Source organism: Lolium perenne, chromosome 1 (genome assembly GCF_019359855.2).
Source record: "Lolium perenne isolate Kyuss_39 chromosome 1, Kyuss_2.0, whole genome shotgun sequence".
NCBI classification, from domain to species: Eukaryota; Viridiplantae; Streptophyta; class Magnoliopsida; order Poales; family Poaceae; genus Lolium; species Lolium perenne.
The window spans coordinates 250,048,001-250,066,228 of NC_067244.2; the positions used below are offsets into that span (position 1 = coordinate 250,048,001).

The following is an 18,228-nucleotide window of genomic DNA, read 5'->3' on the forward strand; positions in this document are numbered from 1 at the left end:
CAAATGTCCATGTCTTGCTTATTATATGAATTATCTTTTCCATGCAGTGCCCGTTCATTCATCCATATGCCTACAATGTTTTAATCCTGCTGTCTACTGCAATCATCACTACTGTTGTTTTTATTTCATTACTGCTACTACTATAAAACTGTTACTACTGATAAACTGTTGCGAGCAAGTCTATTTCCAGGTGCAGCTGAATTGACAACTCATCTGTTAAAGCTTATAAATTTTCTTTGGCCCCTTGTGTCGAATCAATAAATTTGAGTTTTACTTTCCTCGAAGACTGTGGCGATCCCCTATACTTGTGGGTCATCAAGAGTGCGCTCACCAAACTCACTAAGTCATATGAGCAACTCAAAGCTTCTTATTTAAATGAGCATGCCAACTTGCCTTCTCTTATTGCTATTAATGATGATGTTTGTTCTACTAACTCTACATCTTGTGAAGCATCTATATTAAAGGAGAATGTTAAGCTAAGGGCTCAACTTGAATTGCTAACTAGCAATTATGAGAAATTGGAATAAAGTCATGGATAGCTCTCTAGCTCTCATGATGAACTTCTAGTCTTTCATGAGAAGCTAAAGTTAGATCATGAGGCTATCATGTCAAAGGTAACATCTTGTGAGCCTCATGTGGACACTAGCACTATTTCTCAAAATTCTATATTGCCATGTGCTAGTCCTATTAATTCATCCACTCATAGTAGTGCAAAATCTTGTGATGAATTATGTTCCTTGCCTTGTTACTCTAACAATAAGTCTCTACTTTCTCTAGTATTTATGTTGTTACTAACCATATAGAGAAAATCAAATAACTCAAGGCTTAAGTCACTTCCTTGAAGAAAGACTTGAAAAAGGGCATGAAGAGAAATACAAACTTGTTACTAACCATTTTTGCAGAGGTTATCCTCAAGACTAGGCATCGGATATATACATGGTCTTTTCTTTACCCTTCAGAAATGTGGGGGCTTCTGAACTTTGGGCGCAACTATTTCAAGATGGTCGCACGAGGTATGTTCAACCAGTTTGGTTGGCGGCTAAAAGAATATAAATACGAATGCGTAAGGGTGCAATCTATTTTCTATTGTTTTGATTGAACTATGTATCCATCCTTTTGCACTTTCTGTATACATACACTAATTCAGTACTTTACAATCAATCATATCACGCATCTTTATGCATACGAATTACTACTGAAACTGAGATTAAATCAGCAGGGAGATCAATGCAGCTAGCTAATTGCTATGTACTGTCATCCACACACACAAACACAAACACAACCATATACCCAATTAACTCTACAAATTGATCACCATCCGGCCCTATACGATAGGCGGGAACAGGTAGTCCCAATACTCGCTACCAATCTCCTCCAACTCCATCACCCGATTTGCAGCTCCTACATCACCGCTCCTCATCACGTATCGATCCTGCACTGTTGTCCCGTGATCTCTCCCCGAGCCGGCGAACGACACCATCTGCATGTCGGAGCTTCCAGCCGCCCCAGCGTCGACGGTTCTTGCACGATCGGTGGCGGTGGCACCGCTCATCCTCCTCCTCTTGCGGCGCACGCGGCTGGTGGCCTGGTGGCCGTCTGAGCCGGCAGCCTGGAGCTGCGCGTCGCGCTCCAGGCGGCGCTGCACGGTCTCCTGCGGGAAGTTGAGGTGCGCGCGTGGCCCGCGCATGCGCAGCGCCGCCACGTCGTATGCCATGGCGGCCTCGTCCGCCGTGGCGAAGGTGCCCAGCCACACCCGCGCGCCCCTCCTTCGCGTGTCCCGGATCTCCGCCGCGAACTTGCCCCACGGCCGCCGCCGCACCCCTCTGTAGCTCCTGGACGACGGCGCCTTGCTGGTGGTGCTCTGCGCTTCACCTCCAGGCGAGGCCGCCATCAGCGGGGGCTGCTCGTCGTCGTGGGACGGCGCCGCGGCTAGGTTGAGGAGCTCGTCCCACTCGTCGGCTCCCATGGAGATCCATCTGCCCAGGCTGGGCAGCCGCCGAAGGATGTCCGCGCCGGCCTGATCACCTGACGATGTCGACACCGCCGCAGTCGACGACGCTGGCGTCGACGTGCACCCTGACGGCGTCTCCGCAATGATGGTCGCCCACACGTTCTCCAGGATGTTGCTTGCGTCGCGCGGTGGCTGGTGCGACGACCCTGGTGCTCCGATCGCCATGACTCCCTTGTTTGTGGAGCAGTAATCTTGAATTAATTCTTTTTGTGATCAAGGGAAGAAGAGAATTGTGTGCGGCGCACAGGGGCTTATATACGTCTGGACGATCGGCCGAGTTCGTGGTGTCATGGCTGACACGGCCGGGATGGCTGGCTGGTAGTTGGCGATTCCTGACGATGCAAGTCAGAGCGTGGCCGCACTGTGAAGCTAGCTCGAAGAAGCTTAGCTGGGATGCAATGCAGAACGAGTAAATTCAAACGGAATTCAGTCACCGCAGCCGCCGCGCCGCGCAAGATCTCTGCACGAATTCAGCGACGTTCCTACGTGCATGGTATCTTTGCACGGGATATGATTTCTTTTCCCCTGCAGGGTTGACTAAACCCATGGATGCCATGTTATGCAAGGTCAGCTCACTCAGCTGCTGTTTTTTCTGTGCCCACAGGTCTGACTCACAGTTCCATTATTTGTTCTAGCTAAAACTAGTAACATATTTTCATAGGGGAAAAGAAACTAGTATTCTGCACTTTGAGCTTATGTATACTGCTAGTCGTGTGTATAGTTTCAGTTTATAAGTTTGATGCAATTCGGTGCGGTTGAGGTTACAACTGAATACCGCTGCTGTTACCTGGTCATCTGGTCATCTGAACTCTGAAGAGAATTTGACTGCAAATATTATAGTGTTCCGTCAGTCATGTACTGTACATTTCTACTAAACTGTATTGTATTGCCATACAACATCCACATCGATTCTCCAAAACAACAAGCCCCCGGGCCTCGATTAATCAAGTACTGATTCTCTTCATTGCCAAGGAAACCTGCTAATGATTGGGTCATCAAGACATCAACTGATCAACAGAACCAACACAGCACGGAAAGAGGTTTGGTTTTCTTCCCTGAATCCCGCTGCTTGATGTGCTTCGCAAGCCATGCAATGTACAGCCACTTGTTTCCATCATTGTATTTGCGTTCACATCGATATACCTCTCTACGTAGGTCTTACTCTTATCTCTGAACGCGCTCGATCATGATTTGTACAAAATTATATAGTTCATCCTTGCCTCACAAGTCAAATGCCTGACAAAATCACTCAACGTGAACATTGTTTTCTTCTTCTTCTTGCTCTTCTTCGTCTGGGACACATATGCATGGAAGACTGCCGTCAAGTTGCATTGCTTCTCTTTGATTCTGTACCGTACAATACGTTTAGTTTATTTGTCTGTCAGCTTGAGCGAGAAGTCAGTTTAGTTATTTTCATTATGTTTAATCATGTTGAGTTGGAAGCACTTCGCTGAAGATGTAAGCTTGAAGCTCTGAATTTGTGGAGGAAATCGCGTTCGATCCATCACACGTACGTTCATTGGTTCGGGGGCTTCTGCCTGATTATTTCCACGCGATGGGATGCTTCCCGGTGCAGGAACTGACCATAATACGTGCGTGCACTGGTAAAGTATACAGATTGCACGTTCGCAGGTGGCTTGGGGAGGGAGGTTGGAGCAGAAGAATGTTTGAGGTTTCTGTATCTGGACGCACGACCCTCTCTGGATTAGAGGAGGATAATTTGCGACGAATACTCAAGACCGGTGGAATTGTGGAAACATGAGTGCAGTGTGTTCACTCTAAATTCAAATTCTTGTACTTCCTCCGATTCATATTAATTGACTCTAATATGAATGGATCTAGACACATTTTAGTTCTAGATACATCCATATTAGAGTCAAGTAATATGAATCGGAGGGAGTACCAATTTTTGTTTCATGTTCTTTTATAAAGAGCATGTATTAATATCGTAAAGATATCAATTACACCCATCTTCTGCAACAATGCATTGTCCTAGAGATATTACATATGCACACAACCCAAAAAAATTACAATAAAAGAAAAGTCACCAAGACAGCACAAGAAGTCCAGCTTCTTCAAAAACGACGTCTTCAAAAAAGAAACAATACACAAGCGTCATCCTAGCTCGATCATGGATCTTAGTTTCTTCCTCTTGGAGAAAGTCCTCCTTACAAAACAATGCCTTCAACAATGTTATTGCTAGACACGACCAATTAAGGTTAGACCAAATTTGAATTCCTCTTGTGTTGTCGCCCCTCTTACGATACTGCTGCTCCAAGTCACGAATTGTCAAGTCCATTTCTCATCGCCACGAAGACTCCAATCACCACTACTAGACGCCATATAAAGTTTTTTTTTTTGGAAAAAAAAGACGACCTGAGGCCTCCACATCTTTTGATGCACACAACTATATATTATTATATGCCAAATGCAGTGACTGCACAAGGTTCAAGAAATAAAATCGTGACCATCCTTTTGAGAAGAAAAATATCGAACAATTTGATATAAATGGACCAAGATTCAACATATGGTGCTCGACATTATGCATGTTTTGTTGAGCATATTCTCCAACTTCTATGTAAAATGTGAAGCATGTTTGCTTTTGAAACGTGTGCTGATGCCTACATAATGACCGTGTAAGTACCTCCGTCAATCCTGAAACATTTGTAGAAGAAAATCACGAAACATTTGCAAAACTATGTGCGTATATGGAAACATAATGACATGCACGTGCTAAATGTTAGGTAGAACATCAACAAAGAGAGTCAGCGGAGCAAAAGAGACGGAGAAATACGAGAGTAGGATGAAATCGTGAAATATGTAGCGGAGGAGGTCTAGGAGGTGGAAAGGCAAACAAGGTTTGTCTAGTTTAGAGAAAACACGTGAATGTATTTCAGATATGGTTATAGGAGGGAAACAATTACATGAATGATAGCAAGAATATAGAGAAAATAAAAGCAACCAACAACAAGCACAAACGCCTCAACAAGCTACAATTACCCAATGGCTTTTAAAGATTGCAACGAAATACGGTGCAAAGGCAAGTCGACCTAGTGCCAATAGGGTTATGGCTCAAGCTTGTGGGCGCTCCTCCGCGACCACTCTCGAAGAGTCTAACGAGTAACATAATACCTAGCCAACCATCCTTATCCCTTAACATGGCATAATCATCTATGCTGCCAACACTTCTGGCATGCCACTACCAACTAAAGAAATAACGTCGAGGTGAGAAAGCCATCGGAATGAGATTATTTGGTGAACAACCGCATGCACCTGTATAGGTCAAAACACTTGCCAAGCAGTGGCATCGCCAGAGGTATTCACCTGTAAGGATTAGATACACAATCCCACTTTCCCATTCCCCTCTCTCACGGGTGAACAGTACCCTTGAGAGTTTCCTCCCCTTCTCCGGCTCCTCTCTCCCTCTCCTCCGGCGTCTTCGTCGGCCGGAGTGACCGGGAGAGAGGAGGCCGTAGCCCATGTGTATATAGTAGAGTTAGGTTGTGTTTCCCCTCCGTGGAGTTTGGCTTTATGCCGAGTATGAGCAGATCTCTATAACAAGCAAGCTGTGGTGGAGATGGTCGGATTCCTCTTGCGCTCCAGTGTCCATGGTGGACGTCGGTGAGCTCTGGATCTGGTCGCTGCTTCCCAAATAAGCTTGATAGGTGTTGCCTTCTCCTACTCTGCTGCCTCGGTGTGGTTCTCTTCCTCTTGGCCGGCCATGGCGGCGAGGGAGAAGAGGGGGACTGCACTGCTATTGTTGGGTCTTGGCGAGGGCGTCAGGAGATCTTGGAGTCTGCGTCTCCTCCGGCGGTTCCTCAGCGACGGCGTCATCGGGCCGCCGCTACCTCTAGCCAGAAGGGTGGCCCCGCCCTGCTCGTCAGCGATGGCTGCTCGAGATCATTCATCCTCTTCTAGAGGATCTTGTCCAACCTCAGCGCGGCATCTGGTGCTCCAGCTTCCCCAAGTGGCCATGTCCCCGGTGGTAGTTGGAGAGGTCATGTGTGGAGGTTGCTGTTCGTCGGCGTGAAGCTAGACCTCGATTGCGTTTCTGCAATCTCTTTTAGGGTGTTCCATGTAAAAACTAAGGACCAGTTTCTATTTTCTTTGGTTTATGAGGTCCATTTTGTAATTGTACACCCCTGCTGATATAATGCAGATTCGAGGACCTTTGGGTCCTTTTATGTTAAAAAGAATACCCAAGATTCGATCATGTCTCGCCTAGGGATGGCACCCGCAGGGTATGGGTACGGGTAGAGCCATCCCATACCCGTACCCGTCACCTTCAATCTTACCCATCACCCGTACCCATACTCGTCAACGGGTACAAATATTTCCCATACCCCTCACCCAGCAGGGTAAAATGGGTACCCGCGGGTAAAAATACCCACGCTTACAACACATCAAATTGATCAAAAAAATATAACATGAGGTGAAGCGATCCTAAATAGAGGACTAATCCTCACTAACCTACTAGCAATTGTGAGATCGGAAAGCGTGAGATTCAACCTAGCTATGCGAAGGCGTGATTAGGGTTGAAACTAAATACTTTTGAATATTACAGTGGCCTATTTGTCAAATGTAGAAGGGTACATGGGTACGTGGATATGGATTCTACGATCACATACCCGTACCCGCTCTATCCGATGGATATGATAGTTTCTCACTTACAAACCCATGTGTAATATTTTTTTCCCATACTCGTACTTATTTTGGGTTTTCTACCCGGCTGGTACATAGGTCATGGGTACCCATTACCATCCCTAGTCTCGCTCTCACCACTATACTCCTCTGATCCACTGAGTGTGGCCCAAATCCTGCAGGCTATCATCTTGTACATGGAATAAAAGTGAAGCAAACTGCTAGTCCGCCCAAGCATATTCACATCCTTGCGTTGCACCGATCCCATATGTTTATTTTTTTCTTTGATTCTTTGCTCACGACCTAGTCACTTGATGTGGGGCATCCCATAGGAGGAAGATCCAGGCAGCTGCAGCAACAACGCTCGTCTCAGGAAAACCTGGAAGGGCCCTCAAAAAGAAAGGCAAACCAAGAAGGCTGTGTGGGAGAAAAGGCTCGACAACTCTACGAAACTACCTCTCGACCAGATGCTGGACTCACACACAATCCTAGCAATTGTTCATATATTGCGTTGACAATTTTTTTATAATGAATACAAACCGGCTAGACAGCGACAAACTACAAAAAGAAAAAGGAAAAAGGAAAAAACATAGGGACAGGTTGGTCTACTTGACCTCCGTCCTGGCAGTGCTAGTAGATGCAGCAGGCTTCGGGTTCAGGAAAGGCGATGATTTTCTTCGAATAAGGCTTGGCATCCTTCACCAAAGTCTTCCACTTGTCCTTGTTCATCCCTGCAGGGCTGCTAACCTTCGTCCAGTCGGCGTCTTGCTAACTGTCGGCCACTAGAGCGATGGTTCCTTCAACACAAACCTTCAAGTTCTCCTGTCGATAAACCAAGGCAGGATCTTCCTTACCGAGGAAGCGGTGGACAAGCTCAGAGAAAATCGTAGGCTGTATTTTTTAAGGAAAGAAGTGGCGAAAGAGTCGTGTAAATGCGGCATTGGAAATATTGGTGCGTGCTAGATCGCCGTGCAAATCAAGGATTGAAAGAGTGTCGAGAAGACGATCCTCAACACCCTCGTGCAAGGTGAAATCTTCACCCATCCTTCCTGCTGGAATAAAGTACGAGATCATCAATATTTGAGAAAGCAAATCAAGATAGAAACAAAGACAGATGAAGGAAAAAACTTACTAACGAATCTCCGGTTCTGGGTGTCGAGCCGATCTATGATGGCATTCTCACGCGCTATTTGCTGAGAAATCTTGTCGCTCAAAGCATTCTCGGCATCGTGGAGCCTTTGGCAGAGATCTCCAACCGCAGCAGCATCTTTTTCGTCTTTTTCGCGGGCCTTTTCGCTGAGCTCTAGCTTAGCCGCGAGGTCGTCAGCGTGTTTTTCAACCCGGTGGAGCGCATCTGGAAAAATAAGTCAGGGAGCAAAGACCAATAATCAAAAAGCAAAAACAGGCGCTAGGCGAAGAAATTGAGTTATCAAAGGTAAATCAGGTTTTACCTCTCAAATCGTCAGCTTCATCCCGGAGCCCAATAAACTAGGTCCCAAGGTTGATGAGGTGCTTTGTCAGAGGCTATGAAAAGTACGAGTCAAGTAGCAAGCCCAGAAGAAGCAAAGTTCAACGGTAAGAGAAAGATAGTCGAGAAATATAAAACAGCGAGTCAAAAGAAAGGAAGACTTACATCGTCCAAAGAAGGGGTTGAAGTACTCCCCGCAACAACTTCATGCCTGTCGCAAGCCCTAATCTTTGATTTCTTCGGCGAGGGGGCTCGGGGCTGGCGGTAGGAGTCGACGTTTCCACGTTCTCTTGAGGGGGAGGAGAAGATTCCGTGGCAATGCGGTGCTCTTCGGAAAGAACCATGGTATTGGACGTGCTCGTTGGAGCCGTACCATGAACTGCAGGTTCTTCTTTTTCTTCTTCTTCGGATCTGTCAATATATAACAATGAGTATTCCGAAGAAAAATGAGTTAGCCAAAAATATAACAATAAAGAGACTTACGAGCTAACAGCGCCAGCGTCATCATAGGGGTTGAAGGCAACCTCCTCCTCAGGTGCAGGTTCTTCGGCAACCGATTCAGTAGGCTTGGAGGTGCTGGAGTCTTCGACGTCATCTCTATTCCTATTGCGCCCAGGAGAAACGGCGGGAGTCGGAGAGATGGAGTGGTCAGAGTAGTGTTCTAGCTCAGTCTCTTTTTCGGAGGACGCCGCGGATTTTTGAGATCCTGCGACTTTACTCTAAGAACGAGTGGTTTCTTGCGAGTCATCGGTAACAACGACTCGCTCTTCTACCTCTCCACCTTCAGGAAGGGGGGAGAGAAGAAAGAACTTGGTGACCCTGTACAATGCCACAACAAGGTAAAAGTGATTACACAAGGAAAACAGAAAGCAGTCGACAAAAATAGCTGAGCAATTCGAAGAACAGTTAACTTACTTTGGGAAGAGCGTGGGAGGCACTGTATGGATCCACGCGGCAAGAGGACGGAACCTCGTGTTTCTTTCTTAAAGAAGAAAAATGTCGGATGAGTTTCTCCAAGTCCATCACAGAGAGATCCTTGGACAAACGATCAACATCTTTCTCGTCAGAGTACATCCAAAGGGGGTTTTTGCGAGCCTGCAGAGGCTGCACCCTGATCCTAAGAAAGTAAGCAGTAATCTAAACACCCGAGAGTTCCTTTCTGCGGGTGTTCTGGAGTTGATGGATGCGCTTTATCAGGGCATCGGTAGCCATCTTTTCTTCGGCAGTAGCTTCTGCGTCCCAAGATTAACGTCTGAGAATTTCTTCGGCAGGCTCAAATGGAGAAATGTCATACTCCTGGGATTTGACATACTCATCCTGGATGTACAACCATCTTTTGCACCACCCTTGGGCGGAGTCGGGGAATTTGACGTCAAAATACTCAATGGCGGGTCGAACGCAGATGCAAACACCGCCCACATTGTAGATGACGTTGCGGGAGTTTGTTGCGCCGGAGGTAGAAAATACGCTTCCACAGGCCCCAATGAGGATGGGTGCCGAGGAAGCACTCGCACAAAGTGATAAAAATCGAGATGTGGATGATAGAGTTTGGGGTCAGCTGGTGTAGCTGGATCCCGTAAACAAAGAGGAGACCACGAAGGAATTCGTGGATAGGGGTGGAGAGGCCGCGAATGAGATGGTCAATGAAGGTTACCCGATATCCGATGAGAGGACGCGGGAAGCTCTCGTCGCCAGGGAAGATTAACGAGTACTGCTTCTCCAGCAGGCCACGTTTCTTGAGCGTCCGCTGGTCCTGGCTTGAGATCTTAGAGCGCTCCCATCCAGAGATCTCAGTCTTGTCCATTGGGGTGTTGGTGCCTAGAGCTATGTGTTTGGTCAGCTTTGTGCGCGGCGGCATGCAGGAGTGCTTTGGTGGAGCAGAGGAGCGAGAGAGAGCAAGGGCTCGCAGAGCTCAGAGGGGCAGCAATGGCGGAAGCAGAGGATGAAGAAGATGTGCGGCGGCGAAGGGAGAAAAGGAAGAAGGTAAGGTGGATTTATAGAGAGGAGCTGACCCGTCGCGCCATTGGATGAAAAGGAAATGCATCTTAAGCCTTACGCGTGTCCACAAGGGTACAAAGGTCTTTTCAGCGAGAAGTTACTGTACATGAGTTACTGCGCGCGTGCCGGAAGTTACGGAGGACGTGTGTCCCCCACTTGTGCAACATGTCGATGGTGCAGAATTTTGGGCCCACGTTTTAGGGAGGTGATAGGTGCCGTGGTTTCCCAAGGAAGCAATCGTGGATATCGTCAACACTGATGTCACTCCAAGAAAAACTTTGAGTGCTTCTATCAAATATAGCGACAATACAATTTCGAGTGTCGGCAGAGAAAATTCGAGAGCCCATGATCAAATACAAGCATTTGCTCACATGCTCGGGGGCTACTCTTATCAGAAGTATTGTTCATACTTCTGATAAGAGGACAAGGTAGCGAAAGACAAGATAAAGTTGGCAAAAAATAGCAAAGACTGAGCCTACAACCAAGTACAAGCACTTGGGTGTAGCCTCGGGGGCTACTCCCATCGGGAGCGCTGGTCGCGCACCCGATGAAATTGAAGAAAAAGAGATGGAGCAACGAAAAAAAAGAAAGCGAGAAGACAATGCAAGTTGATCCTACGACCAAGTTCAAGCACTTGGCCGTAGCCTCGAGGGCTACTCCCATCGGGAACGCTGATCGCGCACCCGACGAAATATGAGATCATCACATTGTCGAGTTTCTTATAACTCGAAATATACTCCCATCGCGAGGACAAGATATTATGTCATCATGACTCGAAAATATATGCCGTTCCAACAGCCGGAAAAGGCACTCGACAATATATTTTCAGAACGCGTACGTCGCGATACCATTTTTGAATGCCGTAATCTTTTACGAAGGTAAGTCCCCAGGATCTGTCCTATGCGGCATGGTATCGCACCCGAATGCGCTCTACTACTTTATCCGCATCAACAGACGTGAAGAAAAATCCTAACGGACGCGTTAGGTAATCGATAAAACTTAACTGGAGTTCGACATATGGTAAGACCTTAAGCGGCACATGTTGAATTAAACCATTATCCCGAGGTCGAGTCCAGGGACTTTACTTTGAAGTAGGTTTTTGCGGGATTTCCACAAGAGCAGTTAACTGATACCTGATCCGTCAGATGAATCGGCCCCTTTTACCATTATCCCTGTACAAGATATAAATACTTCGAGCAAAAATATAACAAAGATTCATAGAACTTATGGACTGTTTTCATAGTGGAGATTTTACTTGACTCTACGAATCAAGCAAAATCTCGGAGGCTACTGACATAGGCATCCATGATGGGCCTGCCGAATAAGGTACCAGGGAGTAACTGAAGGCCCATGACCCGAAGTTTTATGAAGATCGGAAGCCCAATAAGCATCGATATGAAAAATAGAGATAGATTAGGAATAATAGACTTGTATCATTACGGGAAGGACTCAAATAAGTCTCCCGGACTTTGTAACTTGTACGATACGAAAGCCTCGGCTCCACCTCTTATATAAAGGGGAGCCGAGTGAGAAAGAGAGGATCGAATCATTGTTAACATCAACCCTAGTTTTTAGCAGTCGAGCACCTTTTTCGGCTGAAACTTTCGAGATCTACTTGCCCTCTACTTTCCGTGAAAGCCTAGTTTACAACTTGTAGGCATTGATAAGTTAATACATTATCTAGACTTATAGTTCGAATGCCTTTTCTCTGCAAGGAGAAACATTGATACATCTGTTTATACTTAGAGTACTCTTTTTTGAATTTTGATAGCCAATTCTTGTATACTTTCTTGAAAGTAGTTATTACATTTTTGTTTGATGGAAAAGGTGGAGTATTAGTGTATCTTTTTTTTAGCATTTTTTTTGAGACTAAGTAGTGCGATTAACAAATCACACTGGGGATACAAACGCCCACCAGGGGCGCCAACAGTCAAACATGGCGACCGTGCTCTAGGAGCACACTACTTCTAGCTAGGTTGTGAGCTTCCTTATTCGACACCCTACACTCATGGACAACGACCACCTCATCAAGCTCTCGAGCCGTCTCCTTGAACTCCCGCACAACGTGTGCATAAACTCCCATGGTGCCCTGGCTCAAGCTTCGCACCACGTTCAGGCAATCGCTCGCCACTCGAATCTTTTTTTTTAGCAGAATTAGTGTATCTACATAGGCTCCATCTTTCCATGGCCGGGGAGCTATCGGGGGCCCATATCTTATCAGGCGCAACTACCACCGGCCCAAAGGGGCCCACTTATTCTGCTCATCACTCTGCCGCTGCCTCTCTCTGTCACCGCCAGCTTCACACAATCACACACCTCCGTCCGCACGGAACATCGTCAAGTCAAAGGTCAACCGATCGACGCTCACCATGGGAGGCGGCCAGGACGACCCGGAGGCCGGCGGCGGCGGCGGCAAGACGATGGGCTACGCCTCCTCCGGCCCGCTCCCGACGTCGGAGCCGCCGCACCTGCGGGGCCAGGACCCCGGCCAGTACCAGTACGGCACCTTCCACCCGCCGCCCGTCGGCTACCCCCAACCCGCCCCGCCTCCCGGATTCGCCGGCGGCTACCACAACCAGCAGCAGCCCTACGCGCACGCCGAGCCGTACCACGCGCAGGGGTACCAGGCCGTGCCAGGCTCAGGTACCATCGGCCTCTCTCTCAGTACAATTTTTCCACCTTACGTGCTTAGCTGTAGCTGGGAAATGGGGAATTCTTGTAATTTAGAGGTTTTAGTGATCCGCGGAGCAGTTACGCTCTCCTCGGAGATTCCATCCGTGTCGGGTGGATGCAGAGTCTCACTGTTGTCTCTGAATGATCGGGAAGTGTCTGATCCTAATTTGCGTGCATCATCCTAATCTTTAGTTTCTAACAGCTAACCTTTTTCTCGTCGGATAGAAAATTCTAGAGTACTCACAATTATACTCTTGTGAATGGACGCTAGCTGTAGGGTCAATCAAATTCAGTAACCTCGACACATGGATCCTGAGCTAAAAGGGGATAACTGATGTTTAAACTGAAACTACAAATTGGTAGTACATACTGTATAGCCCTCTAGGCACTGCTAACTTTTGCTAGTTTTGGTTAGCACTTGTAGCATCAATTAAGAGGTGTGGATCGTTACTTCGAAGCGCATTTTGGGTGGTTGCAAAGACATAATTCGACAAAGTCTAAGCTAAGATAGCTGAATTCGTTAGCCAGAAGACAATGTCTCGAACCTTATTGCTATTCATCTGTCGGTTACCTTATACTCCTAGAAGCAAACTAGATATATAACTTCGAATCCTATTTGCATTGATTACCCGGGGAAAAGGAAAACTATTAGGCTCTTAGACTCACAAATAACAAACAAATGGACCCAAGGCTGAAAAATAGACACCCATGTCGTATGACCATCCTTTTTCTGCTGTCTCAGGTTACGGTCCTGTTGCCGAAGGAAGACCCGTGAGAATGCATCGCCTTCCGTGTTGTGGACTCGGCATGGGCTGGCTTCTGTGAGTGCCTCTGTACACTTGCTATTTTTCCTTACTTTCTAGTAAAATTAAACCAGTCTACTCACGGAGTTTCATTATCTTGCTGAACCAAAGGTTCATTGCTGGGTTCTTCCTTGCTGCCATTCCATGGTACGTTGGGGCTTTTATTCTCATATGTGTCCGGGTACATGACCACAGAGAGAAACCAGGATATGTGGCCTGCACTATCGCTGTAAGTTACCTTTCCGATACAGTTACACAATACAATACTATGCCGCTGTACTATTTTGATTTCACTTACTATACGGAAGAAGTTATATCGGGTCGACCAGCTTTGTAGGTTAACTGAAAAAAATAGCTGAAAGGGATATGCTCAGATGCTGCTTGGAATTTGCAAACACTCTTTCAATATATAAGTAGATGTAAACTGTACAAGTTTAGCATTGCAAGTACTAGTACAGAAACTTTTAGAACAGCAAATTACGAGCTAAATGAATTTTTTTTTTTCTAATACTTGACTAACTTTGCGCTGAAATATTCTGTATCATTCAAACAGGCTGTAATTGCGGCAATTGTTATCCCCCTTGGATTAGCGAAACACGAAGATTGGTGAATTGCCAACCAGGTCTTGGCATTGGGGGTGGTTCTGTTACCGTAAAATATCTTTGTCAGTTCCCATTTACTTATCTGGTTGTGTTTCATGTATGAGTATCATGTATACAGTATACGTATCTGTACATTAAAGAGTGGAGCTGCATGGATTAGTCGATGTCCTCTTGTATCTATGTTGGGTATTTCTACTTTGTAATAAAAGAATTCTACGTTTCAAATTCAGCACTTACGTATGGGATCGAGTTCACAAGAGTTCCTATAGTTGTTTAACCAGATTTCATGGGTCATATTCTTAAAAAGGAAACGAGGATAAACGAGTTCTACACAGGCATGAAGCAACTGACAAACGCAAGCTAATTTCGAAAAACATGACCAGCAGAAACTATTTACACACGCAGGTAATAACGGCCCATTATACATGAGAGAATGTCTAATTGGGCCAGCCCACCGGATGCCAACGAATGAGAGTGGTAACAAAGCCCGTAAAGCACGGCCCGTTAGGGTTCCTCGTCCCCCACAGATAAATAGACCTCTGCTTCCGGCTCCTCCCCCGTCGCCGCCATCTCGTCCTTAGGTTTAGGTCTCCTCCGCCGCCGGTCTCGAGAGCTCGCCAAAATGGTCGCCCACAGGGTAAGCTTCTCGCCGGCGCCGCCGCCGCCGCCTTCCTGTTACCGCGCCTTCGATGTGTCAATGCGTGTCTGATCTATGCGTTTCTTTCTGTGTTTGTTCGTGCGCGCAGTTCCACCAGTACCAGGTGGTGGGTCGCGCGCTTCCGACCCCCGGCGATGAGCAGCCCAAGATCTACCGCATGAAGCTCTGGGCCACCAACGAGGTCCGCGCCAAGTCCAAGTTCTGGTCAGTCTCTCTCCCGAACCGTAGTGACAGAGCCATGAATCTTCGTTTTGTGCCGTTTTGATCTGTGGTCTCATGGAGCTTGTGTGTTTGCACCCAGGTACTTCCTGAGGAAGCTCAAGAAGGTGAAGAAGGCCAATGGACAGATGCTCGCCATCAACGAGGTATTACCCGGTTACCATGATGCGTGAATGCAACTTTATTACACTATTGGCTCGGACTAGCTGTCGTGCTAGCGCAATAGATCAGATTTTTACTCTGGGAAGATGTTTGGAGTGCTCGATTGATGTGTAGCGTTTGGCAGTCTGTACTTGCTGTTTATGTTCTCTCTGCCTCACCTGTATGTGTAAGTTTAGGGTTTAGGGTCAAATAGGATATTTTCTGGATTTGTTCACGTATGTTGGTATCAGCCTCATTTGGTGCCAATGTAAGATGATTTTATAAATATACTGACATAGTAGCTTCTACATATGCATGTAAATCAAAAGCGTATACATTACAACATAAGAACTGTTAGCCATGTTGAAGTTCAAACATCGATTTTCATTGCACAAGGAAAATATCAATCTATTCCTGTTCCCTGTCATGCCAATTCTTCCCTGTCATTCGAGCTGTCCCAGCCATCTTCGCAGCAGTATGTACCCGTCATGAACTGATGTCCGTGACAACTTGGCATCAAAGCTTACGGTATCATTGGCACTTGACACCATTGGGCTATCTTATTTGTGGGAGTTCTTAGTGGCCAGATGCTGGGCCACGACAAGTACAATGTTAAAAGTGCAATGACATCGTAAGCTCTGATACCAACTGTAACGCTCATACATTTCATGATGTGTATGTACAGTCATGAAGATCACTGGGTCAGCTTGGCTAGTAGGGAGGCTAGATTAAGAACTGGCTGAGAATAGCTTTGTATATGTTCTTGTCAATAAAAATAGATGTGCCTAGCTTCTACAGACCTGGTCTGGTCATGTTATCAAATCAAGCAGATAGTTAGCAAGATCACCTTGTGTTCAGTGTTATTGCTGAGATAGGGTACTTGGTGGATCTATAGTAGATCATGTACATTGGTATCAGCCCCATTTGGTGCACATGCAAGTGGAGCTGAAATAGCAATGGAACATTCTACTATGGCTATTTGTACCATTTTCATAAAAGTACTGACATAGTAACTTCTATTTCTGGTACCCACCTCTTAGGTTTAGTTCGTAATGTTTGAAGTTGCACTTCCAGTCTTTAACAGTCGTTAGCTCTGTATGCAGATCTAGTTTCATTAAGCACGGAAAATGACAATCCATTCCTGTTCTCTTTCATGCCAATACCTTCCTTCTCATTCGAGTTGTCCCAGTCATGTTTGCAACAGTATGTACCTGTCCTGAACTCATGTTTCTGACAATTTGGTATCAAAGCTGATGGTGTCCGTTGCACTTGATATCTTTGGGATAGCTTTTTTGTGGAGTTCGTAATGTTCAGATGCAGGCCCACTGAAAGTAACACAGAGTCAAGTGCAAAAGCATCGTGAGCTCTGATACCAATTGTTGGGACCATGGAATTCAAGATGTGTATGTACGGTCATGAATATCACTGGGTCAGTTTGGATGGGAGGGAGGCTAGATTTAGAATTGGCTGAGAATAGATTGGTGCATGTTCTTGTTGGATGAAATTAGATGCACACATCTTATAAAGCTGGTCATGACAGACATAAACTGACGGGTAGTAGTATCCTATGTTCTTTAACTTGTGTCTGTAATAACTGTGACTTGTGTGTTCTACACCCTTAAGAGAACCTTTAAGTTCTTGTTCATGCACTATGTTGTTATTTCTGTTTGTTTAGACTGGAAATTTAGAGTCACAGACTGTTTACAGTTATTAGTTGCTATTGTTCATCACAGTTATATCAGCAACAATTTTATTTAATTAATATGGCTCTGTTCTATACAATGTCGCATAGCATGACTATTTCTATTCTTCGAGAAAATGGCAACTCATCCAATATGTTTGCCATTTACGGCGATTGGTTACTTAGAAGTGATTGAACAGGTTATATTGTGCTTGTTAGGTGTTGCTTTCTCAGTAATATTCAATGCTGTATACCATTCCCCTGTTTTCTAACAATCATATGCTGTACATCTCTCAGATCTTTGAGAAGAACCCGACCACCATCAAGAACTTCGGCATCTGGCTGCGCTACCAGAGCAGGACCGGTTACCACAACATGTACAAGGAGTACCGTGACACGACCCTGAATGGTGCCGTGGACCAGATGTACACGGAGATGGCCTCGCGCCACCGTGTGCGTTCCCCCTGCATCCAGATCATCAAGACGGCGACAGTCGACTTCAAGCTTTGCAAGAGGGAGAACACCAAGCAGTTCCACAACTCGAAGATCAAGTTCCCGCTGGTCTTCCAGAAGGTGAGGCCCCCCACCAGGAAGCTCAAGACCACCTACAAGGCGACGAGGCCCAACCTGTTCATGTGATTGGTTGCAGAAGTCTCACACCTGCTATTCTGTGTTCCTAGATTATAAGTGTTTAAGATTGTTGCCTTTGAAAGTTTTGGTGCGCCATGGTTTATGCACTTTGATGTTTTCAGTTGCTGCTGTGGATGATGCTTTGCAACTCTTGACTTTATTCGGTATTAGTAATGAGCAGATCTATTGTTGCTTCAGTATGTCTCTAGTGGTGCGGACGTTTTGCTATTATACATTTCTTTCTCACAAAAACTCTTGCCTAGCTCCACCACAGGGGGAATTAAGGGATTGCCAGGCAGACATATTATGCTGAGTATGACCTGTTTACAGTTAAAAGCCATCGCTGAACTGATGGGACGCTGTAGAAGCTGTTGATCTAGCGGTCGTGCCAGAGTAGCTGCTATCGCCCGAACCAACGGTACACTTGGTGGAGGAAGAGTCCTCCAGTGTCTGGTGTGGAGGACGGTGAACCTTTCAAAGCTTGGAGGTGCGTTCATCCATCGGTCCGGCGTCAATCAGCGCAAGTATGTAGGTTGTGAGTACCCAAAGCAACCGAGAGATTTTGGTCTGTCTACTTGTTTCCATTTGGTTTGGTTTATGTCTGCTTTCAAAGGCAGATTCTAGTGGTAAGTTGCTCGATTTGGCTCTCTGCCGATCAGCGGGCCTAACCTGATTGCTAGCGAATGGTGGTTGTTTCTTGTTT

General features: G+C 46.1%; 3 protein-coding genes across 3 annotated transcripts; 2 read left to right on the plus strand and 1 right to left on the minus strand.

Moving 5' to 3' along the window:
- Positions 1 to 1,292: 1,292 nt before the first annotated feature.
- On the minus strand, positions 1,293 to 2,202 carry LOC127327344 (uncharacterized). Its single transcript, XM_051354124.2, has one exon. It carries the CDS (start codon positions 2,174 to 2,176, stop codon positions 1,325 to 1,327), a length of 852 nt encoding a protein of 283 aa, XP_051210084.1. The 5' UTR covers positions 2,177 to 2,202; the 3' UTR covers positions 1,293 to 1,324.
- A 10,209-nt stretch (positions 2,203 to 12,411) lies between these two features.
- Positions 12,412 to 14,425, plus strand: LOC127327602 (large ribosomal subunit protein eL20z). The gene is made up of 4 exons (XM_051354379.2): positions 12,412 to 12,761; positions 13,534 to 13,612; positions 13,706 to 13,823; positions 14,148 to 14,425. Exons 1-4 carry the CDS (start codon positions 12,488 to 12,490, stop codon positions 14,202 to 14,204), a joined length of 528 nt encoding a protein of 175 aa, XP_051210339.1. The 5' UTR covers positions 12,412 to 12,487; the 3' UTR covers positions 14,205 to 14,425.
- Positions 14,426 to 14,698: 273 nt separating this feature from the next.
- Positions 14,699 to 17,722, plus strand: LOC127327601 (large ribosomal subunit protein eL20y). The gene is made up of 4 exons (XM_051354378.2): positions 14,699 to 14,833; positions 14,943 to 15,058; positions 15,156 to 15,219; positions 17,193 to 17,722. Exons 1-4 carry the CDS (start codon positions 14,819 to 14,821, stop codon positions 17,532 to 17,534), a joined length of 537 nt encoding a protein of 178 aa, XP_051210338.1. The 5' UTR covers positions 14,699 to 14,818; the 3' UTR covers positions 17,535 to 17,722.
- Positions 17,723 to 18,228: the final 506 nt, after the last annotated feature.